The sequence below is a fragment of the Sorex fumeus genome, unplaced genomic scaffold (genome assembly GCF_029834395.1).
Source record: "Sorex fumeus unplaced genomic scaffold, SorFum_2.1 ptg000075l, whole genome shotgun sequence".
Classification (NCBI taxonomy): Eukaryota; Metazoa; Chordata; class Mammalia; order Eulipotyphla; family Soricidae; genus Sorex; species Sorex fumeus.
In genome coordinates, this window is record NW_026606132.1 from 7,351,935 (window position 1) to 7,378,475 (window position 26,541).

At 41.1% G+C, this 26,541-nt stretch overlaps 1 protein-coding gene and 1 non-coding gene across 2 annotated transcripts in view; both read left to right on the forward strand.

Moving 5' to 3' along the window:
* The window catches only part of ADGRG4 (adhesion G protein-coupled receptor G4), a 193,916-nt gene that overhangs the window by 109,590 nt on the left and 57,785 nt on the right, over window positions 1-26,541 (forward strand). The window contains exons 14-18 of the mRNA XM_056130241.1: window positions 5,475-5,594; window positions 6,406-6,451; window positions 9,669-9,772; window positions 11,893-12,014; window positions 18,100-18,368. Coding sequence (XP_055986216.1) covers window positions 5,475-5,594; window positions 6,406-6,451; window positions 9,669-9,772; window positions 11,893-12,014; window positions 18,100-18,368 — 661 coding nt within the window. The remainder of the gene's footprint in view (window positions 1-5,474; window positions 5,595-6,405; window positions 6,452-9,668; window positions 9,773-11,892; window positions 12,015-18,099; window positions 18,369-26,541) is intronic.
* On the forward strand, window positions 15,829-15,935 carry LOC130038483 (U6 spliceosomal RNA). Its single transcript, XR_008794710.1, has one exon. It is a non-coding gene; the product is annotated as a U6 spliceosomal RNA (small nuclear RNA).

The following is a 26,541-nucleotide window of genomic DNA, read 5'->3' on the forward strand; positions in this document are numbered from 1 at the left end:
ACGGGAGGACAGTGACAGTGCCCAAGTGTGTTTACATTTTCTAAAGCCTATTCAAAGTAATGTGTTTCTGATGGTCAAATATTATATATATATGTAATATACTTATTACACAGCAACTTAAGTATATGGCATTATCTTCCACTATGTCGATAGGATCTTGTGTTCTGCAATTCTCTAGCCTCTTCCTTATAAATTCTATTTATAAATTTACTATAGAAATTCTATTTGTTGCTATGGGTTAACCTCAAATTCCACTTAGGAAGCTTCTCTGGAGTTTGGAACCCCTTGGTCTCTTCACCATTATGCTTGTGTTCTTATCTTACAGTTTTGCCTAGGTCCTAGACTGGTTTTCCCAAGTAGGTCCTGACATATGCCATAGTGTAAAGTATTTTATTTTTGTAGCTACTGAGATGTTTTCCATAGATATGCATTTACTCTGTGCCTTTTTACTGGACAAATTTTAGTTTGGACACAGGACAAGCTGGTTAATGAACAAAATTTTTAATAAAAATGGACAACGTGATTCACAGCACTCTGAGCCTTTTAGTCATCTCATAATTCTCGGTAACATCAGAGATGTCATTATTTTTGTCTTAATCTTGCTCCTTTCTTCATAGAGCTTTGATTGTCTCATAAAATAAAAGATAAACTTATTTTGCATAGATTTCACACATAATAAGTAATTTTTATTCACTAACATCTTCCAGTGAAAGAGATTAAAGATCTTTGCCAAAATTAGCCTACAGACGTCATAGTGCCAGATGAAGAACTAGCCTGCCCTCAATTTCAGGGATGGAAGGGCCACCATGCACATTCTATCCCATCATTATACCAGTGAGGAAACTGAGACCCAGAGAAGGAAGGAAACTTCTAGAGGTGACACTGTTTATTCATTTATGCATGCAGTTATTTATTCTGTCTAAAATGTTCCTACTGTGACTCTAGACCAAACATGATTGCCACCCAATGCCTTTTCTGCAAACCACAGCACCCAAAAGGAGAGAACAAAAGGAAGTGCCCTGCCACAGAGGCAGGGTGGGATGGGGGATGGGGGGTGGGAGGGATACTGGGATTGGTAGGGGTGGAGAATGGGCACTGGTGGTGAGATGGGTACTCGATCATTGTATAACTGAAACCCAAGCACAACAACTTGTAAGTCTACAACTGTATCTCATGGTGTTTCACTAATAAAAAAAAATAAAATAAAATGTTCCTACTGTGTGTCTCATATGGTGCTGGATGCTGGGGATACAGAGGTCAACAAAAAAGAACATGGCATCTTTCTTCGGGGAACTTAAGTCTGACAGAGGAGAAGAGAGACCTAAGATTTACAACGTTGATGTGGTGAACCAAGAATTGAACCTATCATTATTGGGAAGTGAACAAATACTTCCAAGAAAAACAACCTGTATCTACCTTTTCTCCTAGCCCCCAAGTCTTTTTAAAAAATTTTTTATTAGTGAAACACCATGAGGTACAGTTGTAGACTTACAAATTTTTGTGCTTGGGTTTCAGTTATACAATGATCGAGTACCCATCCCTCCACCAGTGCCCATTTTCCACCACCACGGGTCCCAGTATCCTTCCCACCTGCATCCCCCCATCCCACCCTGCCTCTGTGGCAGGGCATTCCCTTTTGTTCTCTCTCTCCTTGGGGGTGTTGTGGTTTGCAAAAGAGGCATTGAGTTAGCCCCCAAGTCTTATAGCCTTGCTTTCACACTACTTTCTGTCACATCTTTTGATCAAAACACCAAGTATCATTGCAGCATGGCCCCCTGAAAATGGTTGACAGGATAACACAAATGGAAAACAAATCATTCCTCTTCCACTCTGCCACCAGCAGTGTAGGTCATGGGGATAGCGACAAATTTCTAGGCAAGTACCATAACGCACAGGGGTTCTGGGAACATAGTGGAGGACACCTACCCTTATCTGGTAGATCAGAAAAGGTTAGAGAGTATTAGAGAGTATCAGATAATAGCCAAGACTATAGGAGCTAGAGGAAAGAGGGTGAGGGAAGGAGGGAGAAGTGTTTCAGGCAGACAGAACAGCTTCTGTAAAGGTTGGAAAGCGAACTAGGTAAAATCTGAACATAGAGAACAAAGGCTGGAGTAAGAATTGATTTGTTTCTGTCCCTGTATGGCCATAGCTTTGTAGGTGACAGAAATAAAAGCAGAGAACAGGTTCATTAAGTCTTGCCTGTGTTTCTCTTCCTTTGGTCTTTCCGCCACAGAAAACAATCTCTTAGTTTAAGTTGTGAGGGATGTGAGATATCTGTCCCACCTTCCTTCCTAATGGCCCAGAAAGAAGGGACTTTTCAGGGAAACCAGAAGGTTTGGTCCAGCTCTGAGTTTTTTAACTGTAAGTCAGGGTCTTTTGTACTGTGTCTCATTGCATGTTCACCTCTGCTGCTGGCTACCCCAGAGGAACTTCTCTGGGAATGGAGCCCTGATCCAGCTTTCTGGAAAAAAGGACGGAACGAATCAGGAACAGGAAGTGCTTGCTTTCTAAGTGGAGCCCCATGATACATTCACAATTATCCAGTTCTCAGTGGCTCTGGGAGTGGAGTCTGAACTATATGATGGCCTGGTATGTTATAAGTAGCCAGCAGGATCATTTAGAAACATCACCTGGTTCACCTTTTCTAGTATGTCTTTCAAAAACAAACATTTTTTAAAAATTAATTTTTAGCAAATCACTGTGAATTACGAAGTGACAAAATTATTTATGCTTTTTCAGGCATGCAACGTTTCTTTTTTTACTTTTTTTCTTTCTTTTGGGGTCATACCCAGCGATGCTCAGGGGTTACTCCTAGCTCTGCACTCAGGAATTATTCCTGGCAGTGCTCGAGGGACCATATGGGATGCTGGGAACCAAACCCGGGTTGGCCGTGTGTAAGGCAAACGCCCTACCCGCTGTGCTATCACTCCAGCCCCGCGTACAATGTTTCAACACCAATCCCTTCACCAGTGTCCACTTGTTTGCACCAGTTTCCCGTGTTTCTTTTTTTAAATTTTTTTTATTAGTGAATCAACTTGGGGTACAGTTACAGACTTACAAACTTTGGTGCTTGCGTGTCAGTCACACAATGATCGAGTACCCATCCCTCTACCAGTACTACCAGTACCCATTCTCCACCACCAATGATCCCAATATTCCTCCCACCACCCCCACCCCATCCCCCCCACCCCACCCGCCTCTGAGGCAAAGCATTCCCTTTTGTTCTCTCTTTCCTTTGGGTGTTGTAGTTTGCTCTAGAGGCATTGAGTGGCCATTGTGTTCAATCTATAGTCTACATTTGGCTCTCATCTCCCATTTTTTTTCTCTCCCATGCCCCAGCCTACCCCCCACTACACCCCCCCTCACCCCTCCCCCCTGTCAGGCACTATTTTCCGTTTCTTTTTCCCTCTCAGGCATGGTGGTTTAAAATACTGTTACTGCGTCTTCTAGTGTTTCTTGGCAAGTGCTCAGAGGATGAGTTTCCCTTTCCTTTTCCCAGAGTCTGCGGCGTCTCTTCATGCGGCTCCCAGAGAGGCAGTCTTTCAGAACTAGCTTGCAGCTTTGAACTGTGGTGGCGGTTTGGCCCCGTTAATTAGCAAGCTCCACATCTGAATGGCTACATTCTAATTTGTTTACTTTAAAGCAACAGTTAAAATAAATTATAGAGCTACATTCAGCAGCTCTGTGCAGATAGTGTGTGTATGCGTGTTGTGTGTGTTTGTGCTAATTTGTTTACTTTAAAGCAACAGTTAGAAAAATTATAGAGCTACACGCAGCAGCTCCGTGCAGATGGGGGGGGTGTGCGTGCTAATTTGTTTACTTTAAAGCAACAGTTTAAAAAAATTATAGAGCTACACTCAGCAGCTCTGTGCAGATAGGGTGTGTCTGTGTGTGTGAGAGTGAGAGAGAGAGAGAGAGAAAGAAAGAGAGAGAGAGTGGTGGCTTAGGATTCAGCAACTCCCAGAGATGCTCAGCATACAGCCTAATGGTGTTGAGGAAAAGGACCACACTGTTTTAGGGTGTATGGAAGATTAGTGCAGGGGAAAAGCATTTAATGAAGTAACTGACAAACTGACTACAAAATATACTTGCTGGCTGGAGAGATAGCACAGTGGTAGGGTGTTTGCCTGGCAGAACCGGGTTCGATTCCTCCACCCCTCTTGGAGAGCCTGGCAAGCTACCAAGAGTATCTCTCCCGCACGGCAAAACCTGTCAAGCTACCCGTGATGTATTCGACATGCCAAACACGGTAACAAGTCTCACAATGGAGACATTAGCCCGCTCGAGCAAATCGATGAACAACAGGAGGACAGTGCTACAGTGATACAGTGCTTTAGTCAAGACCCTCTTCAGGACACCCAGGCAAACTATGCTGAGGCTCTGGTCTCAGAGTTCATCGCTTTCAGAGCTCAGGCCCCTTCGGGGAAGGTATGATTGTCCTTGGCAACTTGTTCCCAGCTTGATATTCATCAATTTCCTTTCCAAGCTCTCCCATCTCTCCTCAGGACTACACAGGAAGTACCTTAAAAGGAACTCATGATGAAGTTACGTTCTGAGGAGGGGCTTCCTAAAATAAATGGAGAGACTTGAGGTTGCAACCAGAAGACTTAGCAATAGTCAGGGCCTGGATTGAAATCAAAGTAGGGAATCAATTCACTCTGTCGCTAGTGCAGTGTTGAGTTGAAGATTCCACACACAAGGTTTGATCATTGAACAAACCTTGGGATGGCTGTCTATTACTGGGTTGTTCTAGTGTGGTATAATCAACAACTCGTGTGACGAAACAAGATGAACTAACCGATCTCATAGAACTCCTTGTTCATGTGTCATTTTCTTTCCCATTTTCTGAAACTAAGCTATGCATCACTTCAAAACTGATCGCTGACTCTTTCCCCCATCCTGCCTTCTTCCTTCCTTCTTGGCTGTTGTTGCAATAACCAGGCTTGCAGTGTTTATATGCTTTAGGTCAGTGATCACGAGAGCTTACACTCTTGGTTGTGATGCCAGTGCACTTTGTTGTGGTTCTCTTGAGGGGTTGCTTGCTTTGGGACTTTCACCTGGGTGGGGGTCTGTGCCAGAGATCACACACTTTGTTTGGTGCCAGGGATCCCAAATGACAATGTCAGGCTGAAGAGACTGCACAGAGGTTAAGGCCTTGCCCACTGCCATCTCAAGTTCAATCCCAGCACCATAAATGGTCTCCCAAGCACCACCAGGAGTGACCTCTAAGCACAAAACCAGGAGTAAACTATGAGCACCACCAAGTGTAGCCCAAACCAGAAAAGCACCAAATGGCATTACCCCCAGTACCACGCTCATTCCTCTTTGGGGGTGGTGGGGATCACCCTTGTGGCCTCATGCCTGCCAGATAGGCACTCTACTTATGATCTATCCCTGGGTCCCAGGATTTGTAACCTGTAAGAAATTCAAAATTTAGGAACTGAATTCTTCTTTCTTATATACTTCACCTACAGATCAAAAATGTCAGCAAAACATTAACCACATATGTTGTGAGTGCCAGCGTTTCAGACACGTATATTCAGAACTTGGCTGACCCAGTGATTATAACTTTGCAGCATATTGAAGGAAAACCGGTAATATATCCATTTTCACCTCAGAATCAAAAGGCCTCAAACAAACCTACGTGATTTTCTTGCTAAAAATAAATACCTAGTTACAGCTCTGATTCTAAGACCTAATGAAGGTTGTCCCATTCCAAGTAGCAGAGGTGAGTTGTAATTGGAGTCTTCTAGAAATAATGCTTTAACTTAAAACTATAACAAATAATGAGCTTCTAGCACTGTTACAGGTTGGTATGGAATTGTGTGAAACAGATGATCTTATAGTTCTTCCTTTACAATGATTTATATTTAAATCCATATATTTTCAATTAAAAATAAATTTTAGGGGGCCAAAAATATAGTAGGGCATTTGCCTTGCATGCAGCTGACCCAGGTCCAATCCCTGGTAACCAATATGGTCCCCTCAGCCCTGCAAGGAGTGATCCCAGAACACAGAGCCAGGAGTAAGCCCTGAGCACTACAGTTATAACCCCCCCCCCCAAAAGCAAACAAAAATGCTACATATGGTACTGGATACATAGTACAGGGTTCAAGGTACTTGCCTTGCCTTAAGGCACTTTTGTTTATTACTCAGCACCTTATCGTCCCCATAGAACTGTTAGGAATGACCACAAAACTCAGAGCCAGGAGAATCCTCCAGTAATGATGATGTAGCCCACCCTCCCCCAAATCGGTTTGAACTGGTGCCACAACTCTCCAAACATGCCAACAACCAATTTCTTATTGTCTCTACTTCCCTGGGAAAAATATTTGTGTGTAGTTGTTATTATGTGATAACTTTAATAAGAAATGGTGTTTACCTGTGATTTTTCTTTTTTTCTAGAAACATGATCAAGTTCAATGTGCCTTTTGGGACTTTGGGAGTAACAGTAAGCATTTTTCTCAGTCAGCTTTGTCTTTGGTTCTCAGTGAGACATTGCTCCTCATCATTGTTTTCCTATATGACATTTGAATGGAAGGGAGTTGAACTGAAGCTTCCATATTATCAGATCCTCCAGAAAACTCTGACCAAGATCATGATCATGATCACGATCATCCTGTTGTTCGATGATTGCCTCAAGCAGGCACCAGTAACGTCTCCTTCGTCCTAGCCCTGAGATTTTAAAGTGCCATATTCAAGGCTCTTTCAGGGTTAGGAGAATGAGACCCATAATTGTTACTGGTATTTGGCATATTGGGTCCGCCACGGGGAGTTTGCCAGACTCTGCCGTGTGGGCAGGTTACATTCGGTAGCCTGCCAGGTTGTCCAAAGTAAGAATGAGATAATAAGATGTTGTGTGGCCGTGAATGCGGCTGCGCACTTCCAGGAGCTGGATTTTGTAGTCTCTGGGTCTTGGCCATTGATGGGATTACACGGCCGTTGATGGGATTACACTGACCAAGATATGTGGATTTATATCTAATTAGGTCACGGGGAGTTAAAAAATTCCTTTTTTTTAAGAGCCTTTGGAGAACAGAAAAATCACACAACTTATGAGTAAGCAAAGTAGAAAGAAACATCTAGTGCAGAACCTGCTCTTGGAAGAAAGTTGAGGACTGAATAACCAGCCTCTGCTTGCCCACAGAGATTTGCAGTCTATTGTCTCCTTCGCTCCTTCCTCCTATTTCTTCCATACTTCTACCTCAATCAGTCCATCGACACTCTTAAGCCTCCAATCGTTTTAACTTTTTTTTTTTAACTTTTTAATGAGAGGGTGAGATTTCTATGTTGGGGACTAGGGAAATAGTACATGGGTTAATGTGCTTGCCTAGTACATTGCTGATCAACTCAGGGTCAATCTCTGACACCATTTATGGTTCCCTGAACAACATCAAGAGTACTCTCTGAAGCGACAGCACAGCAGGTAGGGTGTTTGCCTTGCACGCGGGCAACCCGGGTTCGATTCCCAGCATCCTACATGGTCCCCCATCACCACCAGGAGTGATTCCTGAGTGCAGAGCCAGGAGTAACCCCTATGCATCGCCGGGTGCGACCCAAAAAGCAAAAAAAAAGTGCTCCCTGAGCCCAGATCCAGGGGTAAGTACTAAGCAGTGCCATGTGTGGCCCCAACACCCTCCTCCAGTGTTTTATGAGTTAATCTCTAAGGCTGGTTAGGTGTGGATATTTGGACAGAGAAAAAGGGTTAGGGATGGGAAAGTCTGAGTTTCTTCTATATTTCCCTTACTCCTGGAATGTCTAATATTACTAATTAATAATTACTAATTACTAGGTAAAGGTAAAGGTAAAGGTAAAGGCCCTCCCGTTGATCGTCGATTTGCTCGAGCGGGCCCAGTAACGTCTCCATTGGAGACTTTGTTGTTACTGTGTCTGGCATATCGAATACTCTCGGTAGCTTGCCGGGCTCTCCGAGAGGGGCGGAGGAATCGAACTCGGGTCGGCCATGTTGGCCGCTTGTAAGGCGAACCCCTACCCGCTGTGCTATCGCTCCAGCCCTTACCAAATCTCAGAATTCCCGGACAGAATCAGTTTTCCATGGAACACTGTGGATGACCATACAACCAGTCATTTTACCCCCAATAACTCTGTCTAGGGACTTTTCCTTTTTCAGGACACTTAGAATTTAGGGACAAAGGGGAAATTATTCTATTCAACTCCCTAGAGTGTGAGAATACTACTCTTTTCAAGGAATAGATGTAACACTAGGTATACATAGAATAGTCTCTGAGCCTTGGCCGCTGATGGGATTACACGGCGCCAGGGAACCAGTTGGTGGGTGTGACCCCCACCTACTGGAATTTGGAGGATCTGGGTGGAGGATGCTCGGCCCAAATCCGAGTAGGCTTGGAGATCTCGGCCCTGGATCCCACATGACTTTGTCCCTTTGCCAGTACCTTCATGTGTGCGGAGAGTGGTCTCAGCATGGTGGTGGCTGGTCCTGGAGGTCTTTGGCTGCCGGAGCCCTGGTCGGGGTGGGGAGGAAAGCTCAACCTGCTCCCCTCCAAGGGGCCCCGGCGGCGAGGACAGTCAGGCGCGAGGGCAGGAGACTGCACTGTTCTTCTGCCGAATGTAGCCTGCCCACACGGCAGAGTCTGGCAAACTCCCTGTGGCATACCCAATATGCCAAATACCAGTAACAATGATGGGTCTCATTCTCCTAAAGAGCCTTGAATATAATCTCAGGGCTAGGATGAAGGAGACGTACTGGGGCCTGCTCGAGGCAATCGACGATTAACAGGATGATTTGTGATTTGTGATTTGTGATACATAGAATAGATATAGTCCTTTCCTGGTCCTTTTCAGGTCTCTCAGGATAAAATTCCTGGGACAAAATGTTTGGCTTCCCCCCTCACAGACACAATAAGTTTATTTGTATTTTCATTAATATCAGCTTCTGGGCTATTTCCATGTTCCCACTTACTCCCACATCTCTTACAAAGAATCTAGAACTTCTGGAAACTCTGCAGTTATCCGTGATGGATACATCTTGACTAAACTGCCTGTCCTGAATTCTAGCCCCTATCTTAAAGGCTATCCTAAAAAGTTCTACTTTAAGACTGGTCTATCACTGAGGATTTGTGGGTTAGGAAGTGTATGAGTTCTAGAACCACAGACAGATGTGCTCAGGAGTAAGAAACAAAGCACTTGTAAAGTAGATCAGAGGTTTTAACTGGACTAAAGGAGCCCAGATCATGGTCTCTTGTGTACAGTATACCTAAGACCATTTGAATTCTGGATTGAACTGTCTGTTTCCAGTGTTATTACAGTTACTGAGTAGTTTTATATTCCATTGATCTATGTTCTTTAAAAAGTTATTTCTGTTCCCTATTTGTTAGTTACTTCCAAAACAGTTACCACTCTGTCTGTCATTCTGAGCTATTGTTCATGATTATTATCTGTCCTAATCTGTAGAGGTATGTAACAATAAGAAAAATAAGAGTCAAGAAGTTATGACATCTACAAAGTCCCCCAAAAGTCAATTCAGCCTATTAGATTTCATTTAATTTTAGTGTTTAATTATACCTCTATCTTATTGTCTTAACAAACAATGCTAATTATAACACACGTTCAGAAGTTTCATATAATGGGAAGTTAAACATTTCTGGGAAAAACAAAATTGCTTTGAAATTCCCTTCTGTCTCCTGCAGATGGGCAAGGTGGATGGAATTCATCAGGCTGTAAAGTAGAGGAAACAAATGTAAATTACACAATCTGTCATTGTAACCACCTCACCCATTTTGGAGTCTTAATGGTAAATTGTCTCTTAATTCTTCTTGGTAGAATTTTGATAACTTTTATTTATTATAGACCCGTAATATGTATGTATATGAATTAAGTTATGGAAAGTTGCATTTAGGTGGGATAAAAAACCTTCCCTTTATTTATCTAAAGTACAGAAAACTGAAACAAATATTTATTTCTCTTCTTATAAAATGAATACCTCATCACCCAAATTCAAACATTCCAGAAAAGTTCCTATAATCACCCTCCCAAAGGATTGCAATCTTTAACACACATATATCTTTTATTTCTTTTTATAAGTATATTGATATATGGTTTTGATTTAGAAAATGAAATAAAATTGTTCATACTGCATTTATCACTTGTATTTATTTTACTCAGCAATATATACTGGGTAACTTTCAAGAAAAGACATATCCATTGACTTCAATTTTTAAGTATCCTTATAGCATTCTATTGTATGGATTTAATGCAATCGATTTGACTAATCCCCTAGAGGTAGAGATTTTGGTTGGTACTGTTTTTCTCCATTATAAGCAATGGTGTAACATTAATTTTGTTTGTTTTTTCCTAATGATAGTATATTTTTGTGGGATAAATTGATGAAGATATAATTGCTGGATGTACTCATAACAGATTTTAATTTTAATAGTTACAACAGATTGCAGAGTAGGAAATACGTATTTTAAAATACTTGCAGGTTTTAATCTAATGAGTTATTTTATTAATTTTTATATATAGGTTTCACACCTCAGACTCACCATAAACTCTTCTGTTTCTGTCAATTCCTATGGTTATCCCTAACATTAGAACTTGCTGTTTTTTCCTTCAAAAAGGCTCTCAAGTGTGCCCTTTTTATTTTCTTACAGACCCCAACTCCTGAAGACTTTTAGAGTTCTGTTAAGTTACTTTCTGGCATATGTAGTGAAACATACACTATCATTTCAATATGTCATGGGTGAATTTTTCCTACTAATTGTAAGCTTCTGAAGTACTGAGAATCTATTTTACATTCTTTTTAATTTTTAAAATATGTTATGGGTTAATTTTCCAACTAATGTTAAGCTCCTGAAGGACTGAGAATATGTTTTACATTTCTTTTTATTTGTATACCTATTTATTCAAAATATAAGAGGTGCTCAAATGAAGTATAAGTGATTGTAAGAATTTTGTTTAGTTCCATCCACATTGGTTAGAATATTAAAGCAAGAGTCAAAAGACCAAGGTCCACTCTGCAGCTGCCACTGCCTACCTATGCAATCTTGGTCATGTTGTTTCCCTTGTTTTCAATGCAATGTAGATGTTTCTTTTGAAATGTTTAAGATTGCTGTAGACTGTAGTTTCTTAACCTTGACACTATTTATATTCTATTGTGAAAAAATGTTTTGTAGAATTTTAGCACCATGCCTCACCTCTAAGTCCAAATTCCAGTAGGATTCTCACCTGTCATGATAACCAAAAATGTCTCCTGATATTGCCCAATGTCCCTAGGGTGGATTAATCACTTCCTCTTGAGAACTACCAGAAAATATCAGGACCTCCTTACCTATTCTGAGTTGTCAATCTCTAGAATCATGTGAAGAAACCTAGGGAATTTTCTCCCAGAACAATAAACACATCTATTCAAGGATTTTATATATGATTTCATGTCTTTTATACTCCTCGTATGAAATTACTAGACTATGTGATCCTAAAGGTCTATTTTGTCCTATAAGTTTATGAAATATGTTAAGGACAAAGGAAAATAAACTTTTTTTGGTTCTTTTATGTCCTACAGTGTTTGGGATGTTCATTTTAGATCATGATTCAATTTGCATCCCAAATTTACATCTATAAGTTCATTTATGTTTTAAGTGTAGAACACATTAATGAAAATCAAACAGGATGAAATGTTCTTCTGGTTTTGTGGTTGATTCTTTGTGATTGTACATAGGAAGTTTCCTTAAGCATATTCAACAACAGCAACAGAAATCACAATTTAAAACCATATATCCATCCATGTGCTCTGGTGTTAGAAGAGCTGTGGTGGAAATACTATAGATCCTGAGAACTTCCTACAAGTGAGCACTGGAAGATTTTTGCCATCAACTTATTCTAGTGACTTAATATCCCACACATTACATTCTCTAGGATTTTTCCAGGTCTGCAGTGGATGCAGTAAATGAACGGATACTAACACTTATAACATACACTGGATGTGGAATTTCTTCCATTTTTCTGGGAGTTGTGATGGTGACATACATTGCTTTTCGGTAAGTTGATAGAATATTGTTCTGAGTAAGTTTTATTTGGTTTTATGGATGAGGTTGTTATTGCAACCTTGTTAATTCCATGTTAATTTCATAAAAGGTTCCTATTTATTAAAATAGGAAGAGGTCATATTCATTAGATTATAAAGTGGACAGGTTTAAAAAAACAAGACTCCTCTTAAAGAAAATACCATAATTGTTTTTTGAAAAGCAAGAAGATTGGGAAAGAAAAAATATTTCTCTAACAAGATATAAAATCTCTAACCATGAAATAAAAAGTGGATAAATTGGACTTAATTAAAATTATGAACTTCTTTCATTAAAGAACACCATTAAAACAGTGGAAAGTTAAACCACAGACTATGAGAAAGATATTTTCAGTGCACTATTACAAAGGACTTGATTATGAAATATATTTATTTGCATATTTACTTTTCTAATATTTATTTAGTTTTGTTGCAGTTGGGGCTGGAGTGATAGCACAGCGGGTAGGGCATTTGCCTTCCACTCAGTCAACATGGCCGACCCGAGTTCGATTCCTCCGCCCCTCTCGGAGAGCCCGGCAAGCTACCGCGAGTATCTCGCCCGCACGGCAGAGCCTGGCAAGCTACCCGTGACGTATTCGATATGACAAACACAGTAACAATAAGTCTCAAGATGGAGACGTTACTGGGCCTGCTCGAGCAAATTGACTAACAACTGGAGGACCGTGACCGTGATTTCTGTTGCAGTTGAGGTAACATGATTACAATAGTTTGGCATTACAGTTTTGATATACACAGTTACTGTGCCTCTATTATCACCACAGTGCCAAAGCCACTCCACCACCTCCCTGATGTCACTTCTAGTTTCCTCTTCCCACCACTTATCCCAGCTCACTGCTTGATCACCACAGTTATATTTTCCAAGTCCAAGAGTTTGTTATCAGGAGAGTGTCCATTCCCTTACTTAATGTACAAAAGATTTTTAAAAACTCCTACAAATATGCAATAGTCAGGGCTGGAAAGATAGTATGGGGTGAAAGTGTTTGCCTTGCACATCATTAAACTAGTTCAATTCCTAACATTGTATATTGTCCTAAGAACACTGTCAGGAATGATTCCTGAGCATAGAGCCAGGAGTAAGCCCTGAGCACTTCCAGATGTGGCTCCAGAACAAAATAATATGATTGAAAACAGGGAAAAAGACTAAATGGGCATGTCCCTGCATAGTCTTGTTCTTTGTCAAAATGGTCAGCAAGTATATTATAACGTTCTCAAAATCATCAGTAGCAGAGAAATGCTGATTCAAGCCATGTGATATTTCAAATGGGAGTCTCCCGGTGGACAGTTCCGCAACAAAATTGACCACATCATACCCAATAGATGGTTTTGCCTGACCAATGTCGCTGTTGTCCCAGGATTCCAAACGGGAGCGGACCACCGTCTCCTTCCTGAAAAATTCTACTTCACAAAGCAGGGAGAAAGGGCTGCAAAGCTTAAGAGAAGAACTCCCAAAATGACCACCAACTGGGAGCTCTTTATCACTATTGTTGGCAACATGGGAAGATATCGTCATTAACAACATTGATGAGGAATACGATCGACTGGTTCAGCATCTCCATGATTGAGCAAGGAATGCCAAGAGAGAGATAGCCACAAAAAGACACCTGTCTTCGAAAACTCTTGAGCTCATTCGCCAATGTGGCTTGGCGCAAGCCTCAGGCAACCACAAGTGATAGTCTGAGCTCACAAAGCAGTGCAGAGAAGCCGATCAAGGAAGACCTCAAAAAGAGAAAAGCAGCAGTGCTGGTAGATGTGGCAGAAGCCAGGAAAAGCATTCGCAATGCCTGCCTGTTATTCGCCAACTACAAGACCAAGATAACTGCTCTCCGACGTCCTGCTGGATCTATCACATCTTCCAGAAGGGCAATGGAGAAGATTATCCATGACTTCTACTCGGATCTCTTCGATAGCCACATCCACCTGTCCACATACCAAATTCCACAGGATGGATATGTCATTCCCAATGTTCTCCCTTCCGAAATTCGACATTCCATTTTGTTGGTAAAGAAGTGAACAGCATCTGGCCCAGACAAGGTCAGACCTGAACACCTGAAGAACCTGCTGTCAATACTCATCAGTACACTGGCTTGGCTCTTCACATGCTACCTGTCTGAATGCAAGGTTCTGTCCAATGGAAAACCAGCAGGACTGTACTACTGTACAAGAAGGGAGACATCCACAACATTGGATGTCTATTGCCCGATCTGCCTGTTGTCTGTAGTCTACAAGCTATTCACTAGAGTCATCCTATATAGGATTGGCAGAACACTAAATGAAGGACAACCATGCGAGCAAGCCAAGTTCCGCAAAGGATTCAGCATGATCGACCATATCCACATGATAACCAAGCTCATTGAGGTTTCTCGGGAGGTCAAGATGCTGTTCTGTCTAACGTTCATTGGTTTAAAGAAGGTCTTTTATTCTGTTGAGATGGAAGTGGTCATCGAGGCCCTAGCCAATCAGGGCATTCGTACTCAATACATCAGGATCCTCAGTGAGCTGTATTACGGATTCAGTACCGGGATCTCACCATTCTACAAGGAAGTTATCATCTATGTCAAGAGAGGAGTTTGGCAGGGTAATACCATTTCACGGAGACTCTTCAGTGTCACCCTCGAGAACATCATGTGACAACTAGAATGGGAAGGAATGTAAGTGAAGATAGATGGTCGGCAACTACACCACCTCCACTTCACTGATGATATCGTTCTAATAACACCAGACATTAGCCAAGTGGCACAAATGCTGGCCAACTTCGAACATGAGTGTGGAAAGACCAGACTAGAGTTGAATCTCACAAAGACAATGTTTATGAGAAACGGTCTTGCTCCTGATGTTCCATTTGCTCTCAAAGGAACAAACATCTCCGAATGCACCTAGATGTGTACCTAGATGTGTACCTAGATCGAGAAGTCAACATGATGAATGACCTGGCACCTGAGTTGCGCAGGAGAAAGAGAGTGGCTTGGAATGCCTTCAAGAGCGTCTAAGAAATAGCTAACAGGACGAAGAACTTCTGGCTCTGGGCACATCTCTTCGATTTCACTGTTCTTCCTGCATTAACATATGCCTCAGAGACCTGAGCCCTATGCAAACAGGATGAGAACGCTATTTGGATCTCCCAAAGAGAAATTGAAAGAGCTATGCTTGGAGTATCATGCTTCAAAGAATCCAGAGTTCCGACCTCCATCAACGGTCAAGAATCAGGGACACTGTCTCGTTTGCCAAGGCATCAAAAATCAGATGGGCTGGACACGTAATGAGACTTGGAGACGACCACTGGACTAGAGCCATTACCGACTGGATTCCATGGGATGTCAAAAGATCGCATGGCTGCCCACCTACGAGATGGTCAGACTTCTTCCTCAAGACCCTGGACGATCAGTTTGAGGCTCTTTGTATTCCTAGAATGAGCAGACGCCATTGGGCTACACTAGCACGCTACAGGAATGAATGGAGGCATTACTGGTGCCTGCTTGAGCAAATCGATGAGTAATGGGATGTCAAGTGATCAAGTGATATTTCTTTGAAACCGCCAGAATGGATAAAATGAAAAATACTGAAAATAGCAAGTGTCAGCATGGATGTTTTATATGTGGGACTCAAATGTTTTTGATAGGAATGCAAAATGGCACCAATACTTTGGAAAATCATTTGGTAAATAGAAGTAAAGATAAATATCCATCTAGTTGTTTACCAAAAATTTCATTTTCAAGAGAGAAATAAGCACATCTGTCCACTGAGATCTATGTATAGGAATATTCACAATAGTTGTGCTCACTTTGGCAGCACATAGACTAAAGTTGGAACAATACAGAGAAGACTAGTATGGCCCCTGCAAAAGGATGGCATGCAAATTCATGAAGCATTCCATATTTTAAAAAAATTACAAAAGAATATTCACAGCATTCATTGTTTCTGTTAATTAGAAATAACCCTAGTGTATATAAATTGTTGTGTATTCATAAATTGAATGCTTCCTAGCAGTTAACAAAAAAGGAACTTTTTCTCTACAGTACAATCACTGTCACTGTCCTCCCGTCATTCATCGATTTGCTCGAGTGGGCCCAGTAACATTGTGAGACTTGTTACTGTGTTTGGCATATCGAATATGTCACGGGGAGCTTGCCAGGCTTTGCCGTGTGGGCGAGATACTCTCGGTAGCTTGCCGGGCTCTCCGAGAGGGGCAGAGGAATCGAACTTGGGTCAGCCATGTTGGCTGCATGCAAGGCACACGCCCTACCCGCTGTGCTATTGCTCCAGCCCGTACAGTACAATATAATATCTAAATCTCATAGACATAAGCACAGAAAGTTAGAATAGGTAGAGAGTATACCGTATGATCCCTCTTTTTTCATTTTCAATTCTGCAATGTTAGGGATTAAATCCAGGGCCTCACAATCTCAAAGCAAGGCTCTCTTGCTGAGCTACATCTCTGATTCCTTGTACATAAAGTTTTGAAGACAGACAAAACAAAATCTACAGAAATAGCAGCTAGAACACTGACATCTTCCAGTTGTAGGTATTGAATGGGATAAGGCACACAGGCACTTTCTGAGATATTTCCTCTCGATCTCTATGGAAGTTCCTCAGGTACAGTTATGTATAAAGATTCACAGAGTTGGCCCAGGTGCTGCCTGTGTCCATATGTCATCAACATTTCCCCTCTAGAGATGTGTATTTTCATATATTCATACTTTAACACCAGGATGTATAGTGGGGTTCCCTCTCCACTCTGCACAACCACTTGTTCTCTCCTGAGCAGGTTTTATTCTTACCCCTGCATCCTTAAAACTATAAATTAAACCTACTCTACTTTAAAAAAAATCCACTGAGTCATATTATTTTTTAAAAAACTGTGAGATACACAGTTACAAAGTTGTTCATGTTTGGATTGCTGTCATACAATGTCCCACCTCCCACCAGCCTCCAGCCTTCTCTCTCTCTTTCTTTTTAGATACTGTGGTTTGCAATACTGTTAGTGAAAGCCTATCATGTATATAACTTAGTGTTATATTCTCAAGATTTGTACACTTTATCCTTTACCACAATTTGAAAAACACACAAAATGAAAATTATCAAATTTTCACCAATAAATATTTTATATAGATGAAAAAAATCTTCATTTTGAAACACTGGGTTCATTTTAAGAAAGTTCAATTGTGATCACTTAGTGAAACTTAAAGGCAATATTTTCATGATGCTGAAGATCTGAATCTTTGGAAATAGCCAAGTAACCGTGTTGGGAGTATGAAAAGAATGTCCCTTATGAGTTCAAGGCCTTAGATTCTATTTCTGACACTGCTTATTGTTCTCCCCAGAACTGCCACTGGTTGTCTTGCATCCCTTCAAGCATCACTATGTGTGATCTCTACAAAAATAGCAGTAACTATCAAAAACAATTTTTAAGGGGCTGGACCGATAGCACAGCAGGTAGGGAGTTTGTCTTGCACACGGCCCGACCCAGGTTCAATTCCCAGCATCCCATATGGTCCCCCGAGCACGGCCAGGAGTAATTCCTGAGTGCATGAACCAGGAGCAACCCCTGTGCATCGCTGGGTATGACCCAAAAAGCAAAAAAAAATAATATTTTTAAAGTTAAAAAATCTAAGTAATCGTATAAATAGTTCGATGCTATCCTACTATTGGAGTCTATGTAGATTTAGGCTTGACCATACTGAAGGGAAAATGACAGAATTGCTGTATTTTAAAACATAAAAAGGGAAACTGTCTAGTTGAGAGGCTATTCCTACTCCAGGGACAGTCACTATATTTCAGATACCTTAACTGTACTTAGACAAGGATGGTGGAGTTCTAGAATTCAGTATGTGTAAGGTAGCATGAGTAATTTCATTCTATTGAACAGAAAAGATGTGGCAATGTTTGGTGAAAATCAGAGCTCCCACTTATTGTAAGAGTTTTTTAATGCAAAAAGGTTGGGATTGGAAAAGATTCCTTGGACAGGCTATGAAAACACTAACCAAAAAAGAAAAAGTTAATAAATTGGAATTAATTCAAGGGACTTTTTGTGCCTTTTCTTTTAGCAAACTTCGAAAAGATCATCCCTCTAAAATCCTCATCAACCTATGTACAGCACTACTGATGCTAAACCTGATGTTTCTGGTTAATTCCTGGTTATCATCATTCCAGAAAGTGGAACTTTGTATCACAGTTGCGGTGGTGCTTCATTACTTCCTGCTGGCTTCCTTGACTTGGATGGGCTTAGAGGCAGTACACATGTATTTTGCTCTGGTTAAAGTCTTCAACATATACATTCCAAATTACATCCTTAAATTTTGTCTAGCTGGTTGGGGTAAGTATATCTGCCCTTGTCCTTGATGTCTCTGTGTTAAGCTTGTGTGCTTTTCTAATTCTAGCTTTATTATGCAGATTATTCTGAACCTAATTTTGTTATTGTCATAGGTAAGGAATGCCTCCCTGGTATTTGTCTTGAAGTTCTTTTTCTGTCTCTATTGCTCTATAAATCCAACTTCTGTGGGCTAGGGGTGCTGCTGCTCAACAGTACATGTTCCATACATGCCCATGCCTAGAATGTGTGTGACTCTGGGATTGATTCCTGGCACTATGACAACAAAAATTCTTATACTTATGGGGAGGAAGTGGTCTACAGATATTGAACACTTGCTTGTGCACTATCTTTTTGCTTTTCTAAACCGTCCAGAGCTTAGTCACAACAAATATTTCCCAATAGATGAGGCAACACTTTAGCAGCAGTCACGTGTTCAGTCACTGCTCAGTGTTTTCTGTACTCCTCACACTGTCTCTGGGAAAGGTTCTGTCAGTATTCCCCATTTAATTTGTGAGGGCTCTGAGGCAAAACGAGATTAGTCAATTTGCCCAAACAGTTAGTAAGGAGCAGAGCTGACATCTGAACCAGGGAGTCTGACTCCATGGTTTGAAGGTTTGTTTTGTTTTCTGGGGAACTCCCAAGCACTGCTTAGGAAGCCTGAAGGCCCCACTGGAAATTCTCTGTCAGCCGTGTTGTTAGTTCAGTGTCAGGCTTGAGGATGCCATGGTACTTGGATCCTATGGCATTGGCACCCTCCGAGGCCACACTTGGTAATGCTTGGGGGAGGGTGTCTCTGGGTCACGTTCCCGCACAGGAGTCGAATCCAGGTTGGACACATGCTAGACATGCATCCGAAGCACTGCATTATTTCTCAACCCCATGAATTGGACTTTTAACTTCGCTGATATACCCATTTTGTTGAATAGACAGGGAACAGATTGCAACGTGTACAAAGAATCAGCTGTGTCTTATTCTTTTTTCATTACATGCCTGGCCCATCACCTATTGAGGCAGCCAGGGGGGAATGAACACAGTAGTAATACATTTGATGGAACACACCTTTTATTGGTTTACTCTTCTGAGTTTTTAACTGACAGCTCCCCCTTCCATAGTCAAAAGAGATTTGAGATTCAGAAAATAACTTGGACACGTAGTATACACACAAATATGTATATACATACATATATAATCCCCTTTTAATGAAGTTTAGGTAACATGGTTATAATAGTGCTAACTTTCATGGTTTTGATGAACAAAGTGACCACACTTTCACCACTGCCAACATGACCAAGACCCTCCACCACTCTCTCTGTAACACCCCTATTTCACCTTTTCCTTCCCCCATTCCCATAATTACTTGTGGAAAACTAGACATAAGTGAAGATTGAGTAGGATATCTGAGATACATCGGAGATAAAGTTAGTTTTTTAAATTTATTGTTGGGTTCCAATTTTATGGACTTAATTTCACCACATATTTGTATCTAAAACTCATCACAACTTTCTCTAACATTCCAGTGCCATTCCACCTCTTGTTTTGAAATAGAAAGGCTAATTGGAAAGTAGAAGGGTAAGGGAAGGACACTCCCCAACTAGAGAAGAGCTTAATATAGGACTATGTTGACTATCCCACATCTTAAAAGACTTTTCTACTCATTTCTTCCACCTGCATTTCTTTCTATTAACCATATCAATTTTCACAGAATCTAATGGCTACTTCAGTGACATTTTGCTTCAGTAAATTAATATTCCACATAGGAGCAAGATCATCTTGTAATTGTCTTTCACTTCCAGATTTAATTCACTTAGCAGTTTCATTTCATATTCTACCCATTTTGTCCCACAGGGCACAATGTCATCATTTTAGTGGAAGAGTATTCCACTGAGTATTTAGACTACGGCTTCATTATTTCGTTATTCATCAGTGCACATTTGCATGGATTCCATGTTTTGGCTATTGTAATAATACACCATGAACACTGGGGTGCAACAACCATTTCAAATTTTCTTTCCCTTTGAATAAATGATGTAGAAGTGGTTTGCCAGATCATAGGGATTTTTCTGAAAATGTTTTATTTGTTGGGGGAAATGTTGTAGTCACACCATGTGGTACTTGGGGGCTATTCCTGGCTCTGTGTTCAGGAGTGACCCTGAACACAGGGTCACTGTATTTGGGCCACCCTATGTGATGCCAGGGATGGAATCATGATCAGACACATTCAAGGCAAGTGCTTTAACCCCTGTATTATCTCTCTGGACCCCATTTTCATTGTTTTAATGGAATCACCATGAGATAAAGTTGTTGACGATTTGGTTTCATTCATACAAGGTTCCAACAAACTTCTTTTCACCAGTAAACATTTCCCACCACCAATGTCCCAGATTCCTTCCCACCCCCCACCCACTCCTACCAGCTTACATCTGTGGCAGGCACTTTTCTTCTTTCACTTTTTCTCTCTCTTTCTCTTACTTTTTTTCCTCCCTCTTTCCTTTTTGGCATTGTGGATTACAATACAAGTGCTGAAAATTTATCATGTTTATCCCTTTACCTACTCTCTGCACTCAGTTCTTGTCCAGAGTCATCATTTACAGCTATCACTGTCATAGTGGACAATGGACAGTGTACTTCTTTATCCTAGCTGCCCTCCCCTTTCCACTACTTGTAGCAAGTTTCCAACTGTGGGCCAGTCCTCCTGTCCATTGTTTCTACTGTCCTTGGGTATTAGTCTCATACTATTTTTTAATGTCCTACAAATAAGTGCAATCATTCTTTGTCTGTCCCTGTCCTTCTGATTGATTATTTCATTCAGCATCATACACTCCTTGTCCATCCATTTATAAGCAAATTTCATGACTTCATTTTTCCTGGTGCTGAACAGTATACTATTGTGTAGATGTACCATAGTTTCTTTATCCAGTTGTCTGTTCTTGGGAACTTGGGTTGTTTCCAGATTCTGACTATTGTGAGTAGTGCTGCAATGAACATAGATATGCAGATGGCTTTTCTGCAGTTTGCTTTGGGCCCCCAGAAGTGGTATTGTTTGGTCCTATGGAAGCTCAATTTCTCCATTTCATTTCTCCTTTTCATAGAAATATTTATTTCACACTGTTTTTGCAAAAAAATAGCTTCTCAAATCCCCGAAATCCCATAAGATTGTACATCAATGGATTTTTTTAATTAGAAAGCAAACAGCTTCCCAATTAGCTCCTCATCCTTTTATTTTTTTGTTTTATTTTATTTTTGGTTGGTAATCAGTCGCTGTTTATTCAAGTCTCACAGGGTTAGTTATAGAGAAGTCATCAACGGTTGGGATAGCAATTACACATAGGTGTGGTTGAACATTATCACAAACAATGAACAGATGTAAAGTCTTTCCTATCAGAGGAAGTTCTAGGAGATTAACTCCAGGACAAAATCCCATCCTGCTAGGAGATCCACCCAAAGGTAGAATTTCATCTAAGGGTGTATTACTCTCCCCTTTCCTTAGCCAGTATCCATTTAAACAGTCATCTTAATTTATTAATATTTCTAGTCATTTTTATGGACACAGTAAGAAATATATTAAGCTTAAAGGGGACATCTCATTCACTATATATACCAGACTACAGTCCTCAGGCCAAATTATCTTTCCTAACCCCAACAGGGTTCTTATTCAGTTATTTCTTTTTTGGGTCATGACAGGGTTTATTCCATGACCACGCTCTTATCTTATACTTTTTATGGCACTTAGCCTGTCCTTTTTTGATTCAGGATAACTTGTGGCTTGCCCTGAAGTTGGGGTTGTTAAGAACTAAGGGTTACTGAGGCTTAAGACAAGTAAATACAATGAACACCCAGCAATAAATATTATTCGGAGTCAATTAACTACCAAGTTACAAAAGCATAGCATTAACTGTCTTCCTGTGTCTATACAAAAAGGACATTGCTCTAAAACAAACTATGCAAAGGACTTAAAGGAAAGAGAAAATCAATATTTCACTTATATACACAAAATCCAAAGCCCTCAGAAGAATTTGACTTTATAAGTCACAGTGTCTAATTTGGGGATGTGATAACACATAGGGGAAGAAGATCACAAAGGAGAGGTTAAAGATAAACACAGAAGATTGGGAGTGCCTAATGGAATTGTGTGTGCCTCAGGAGCACTGTGGTGGGAGTTACTCAATGAACTTAAACTCCTGAAGTGGGGGCAGAGGGTAGGTTAAACAATATTATCACTTATCACTGACTTCCCGTTAGTCGTCGATTTGCTCGAGTGGGCGCCAGTAACGTGTCCATTTGTCCCTGTCGCGTGCTAGTGTAGCCCAATGGCATCTCTTCGCTCCGGGAACATGAAGGGCCTCAAACCGATCGTTCATGATCTTGACGAAGAAGTCTGACCATCTGGTAGGTGGGCGGCCACGCGGTCTTTTGACATACCATGGAATCCAGTCAGTAACAGCTCTAGTCCAACGGTCGTCTTTAAATCTCATTACGTGACCAGCCCATCTGATTTTCGACACCTTGGCAAATGAGACAGCGTCCCTGATCCTTGATCGTCGACGGATGTCAGAACACCAAACATCAGCCAAGCGGCACAAATGCTGGCCGACTTTGACCGTGAGTGTGGAAAGGTAGGACTACAGCTGAATCTTACGAAGACAATGTTTATGAGAAACAGCCTTGTTCCTGACGCCCCATTCGCTCTCAATGGAACGACCATCTCCAAATGCAACAGCTATGTGTACCTAGGTCGAGAGGTCAACATGACAAATGACCTGGCACCCCAGCTGCGCAGGAGGAAGAGAGCGGCTTGGAACGCCTTCAAGAACGTCGAAGAAATAGCTAAGAGGACGAAGAACCTCCGGCTCCGGGCACATCTCTTTGATTCCACTGTTCTTCCTGCATTAACATATGCCTCAGAGACCTGGGCCCTATGCAAACAAGATGAGAACGCTATTCAGGTCTCCCAAAGAAGAATAGAAAGAGCTATGCTTGGAATATCACGTTTCACTCAAGTGAGAGAAACAATATTAAAATTAAAATAATGTTTAGAACTGTAATCCACAAAAGTCTGGTATCTCTCGCCTAAATCATCACTTGAACTTTGAACTCTGTTTTCAGGAAGTTGCACAATATACTGGTACTTTGTACAGAAAACTGCTCTAACAATCTCCTCTAAGAGTAAAATTTGAAAGGGAGTCACTTCTGTGGATTGATCCATCAGATGCCACAGCAGTATAGCATACAAATTACTCAGCCACCAGCAACAGACTAGTCTGCTTAGCAGCAAGGAATCCACAGCCGATCTCAGGGGCAGCATGAAGAAGTCACACGACTACCATCACTGTGGACAGCACTCTTTTCAGAAGAACCTCAAAAATAATGTATAGAAAATTTAGCCACAATTAAAATCATTCTTAGAAAAAATTTTAAATGCTATTAGGTAACATCTTGTATGTGTTTTGCAACTGGCAGCATTTCCTTCAGAGGCAGGATGAGACCAATAATTACAACTGCTAGGACATTGTCTCCTTCTTCATAGTCACAGAACATTTATCCAGGTATTATTTTATTAAAATAATCTAGAGAGATGAACATTGTCACCTTCTTCAAGTCTTTGTAGCTTTGACTTGCTGGTCCAGCTAGGTCTCTACCTTGCCTTGGCCTAGGCCTGGTTGTTTTCTCAATATGCCCCAAGTAATTTCTGCCTTTACATACTAATTTAGCCTTTTCTGCCTTTCCCTGGACAGCTTGGGAAGGGGATATGGAATGAGAAGATCAAAGAGCTAAGAGTACTGTGAAACCAGAACTTTTAAGGAGAAAGTGAAGGAAGAGGGCCTGAAAAGGAAGTGTAAAAGTTTTAATAAACCCACATCCAAAAGAACAAAAGCAACCGATGTTGGTGCAGATGTGGGGAGAAAGGGACTCTTCTTCACTGCTGGTGGGAATGCCGACTGGTTCAGCCCTTTTGGAAAACAGTATGGAGGATTTTTAAAAAATTAGAAATTGAGCTCCCATTTGACCCAGCAATACCACTCCTGGGAATATATCCCGGAGAGGCAAAAAAGTTTAGTTGAAATGACATCTGCACTTGTATGTTCATTGCTGCACTGTTCACAATAGCCAAAATCTGGAAAAAAAACCCGAATACCCAAGAACAGATGACTGGTTAAAAAAAACTTAGGTACATCTACACAATGGAATACTATGCAGCTGTTAGAAAAGATGAAGTCATGAAATTTGCATATAAGTGGTTCTACATGGAAAGTATCACACTAAGTGAAATAAGTCAGAAAGAGTGGGACAGACATAGAAAGACTGCATTATTCTGGGGAATATAAACTAACAAAATGGGAGACGAACCCCAAGAATAGCTGAGATAAGTACCAGGAGGTCTGCTCCACGGCTTGGAAGCCAGCAGCAGATGCTGGGGGGAAAGGCAGCTCATATAGAGAAGGGAACGCCAAGTAAACGGCATTTGGAGGATTCGCTCAGGATGCGAGATGCGTGCTGAAAGTAGACTATAGACGAAGTAGACTATAGACGATGGCCACTCAATACCTCTATTGCAAACCACAATACCCTAAAGGAAAGAGAGAGCAAAAGGATTCAAAGTCAATGGATGGGGTCTGGGAGACTAACGGATAACAGCTACATCACAAAGGTATTGCCCTTTCCTCAGAGGCAGGCTAAACTATGGAGCTTGGTAAGTGACATGGATAGAGGGAAACAACAGTGCCAGAAAACGGGAAGCATGAAGCAGTTTAATCCAGTTTAGATTCTCGGGAGACACTGAAGCTTCATGTTCTTGGCTTAGGTGAGAAAGCCAAGTAATTCCACCATGCATATGCAGCTGGGAACCTTGACTGTGTGCATTTACTTTGCATATATGCATACACAACTGATTGGTAGACTTGAAGACAAGATCTGGTTTCACAGTACTCCCCTTCCCAAGCTGTCCAGGGAAAGGCAGAAAAGGCTAAATTGATACGTAAAGGCAGAAATTACTTGGGGCATATTGAGAAAACAACCAGGCCTAGGCCAAGGAAAGGTAGAGACCTAGCTGGACCAGCAAGTCAAAGCTACAAAGTGCTGCTTTCAGATTTTGTTTAGTGCTCATGGTGATGGGGAAAGCTAGAGATGTTGGATCCTTGGGCCCAGCCCTCCACCCTAGACAACAACATCCAAACAATAGGGGACACAACAGTGCTGAAGGGATTGGTGTTGGCGTATTGTATGCCTGAAACTCGAGCACTTTCTAACTTTGTAATTTATGCTGATTCAATAACTAAACTAAAAACTAAAATTTAAATGCTGATTGAATAAAAAATATAGGTAACACAGGGTCACTATGCCATTTGTGAGATTCAGTGTGGCTGAGGAGCTGGTTCTGATTCTGCCAGCTCTATTCTGAGGTGGACAGGGTGTAGAACCCCACATGTCCTTGGCGTCAGGGAGGGAAGGAAAAACTGTCTTTCAAGAAAGCCTCTGGAAGGTAAGGAGACATGATCTCCTAACACCCTCTGGAAGGTAGGGAGAAAAAGTCTCCCAACAGACTTCCAGAGGAGAGAGGGAGATTAATGGAAGTTGACTTCAGGAAAACGTAAGCTTTTAGCCTTCTTGAATTCTCAAAGATGATCAAGGCACCACAACATTCACCTTAGCCACTAGCAAGGTCTCCAGTCTACCCCACAAGTTTTCTTTTCTTTTTTTTTAAATTTTTACTAGTGAAACACCATGAGGTACAATTGTAGACTTACAAATTTTTGTGCTTGGATTTCAATTTACCCCACAAGTTTTCTGCTCCAAGGAGCTTGAGAGTCTGCAGCTTAGGATGCAAATGCAATCAATTTTTAGGAATTTAATATTAGTATATTGTTTGAAGCCCTATCTTCCTAACATAAATAGGTTATATTTCTTTACTTAAATCCCTGCCCAAGGAAAGAACTGTGTCCAGTTTTAGAAAAGAACAGCCAGGAGGGGTCTTCTTGCCACTAGTTAGCAAAGGAGAAGCAGCTTGGAGATTACCTTACAATTGTCATTCTAAAGGTGAGGTATCCTTGCATCTCTCCCAAAAGGCATTTTTTAAAGAACATGTGCATCAAATTAAGCACTAATAGGTATGTGATCTATAAATATGAAGGTTTTGTCTTGTTGAATACAGAATCTGACATCAGTGGACTTTTCTAGAGAG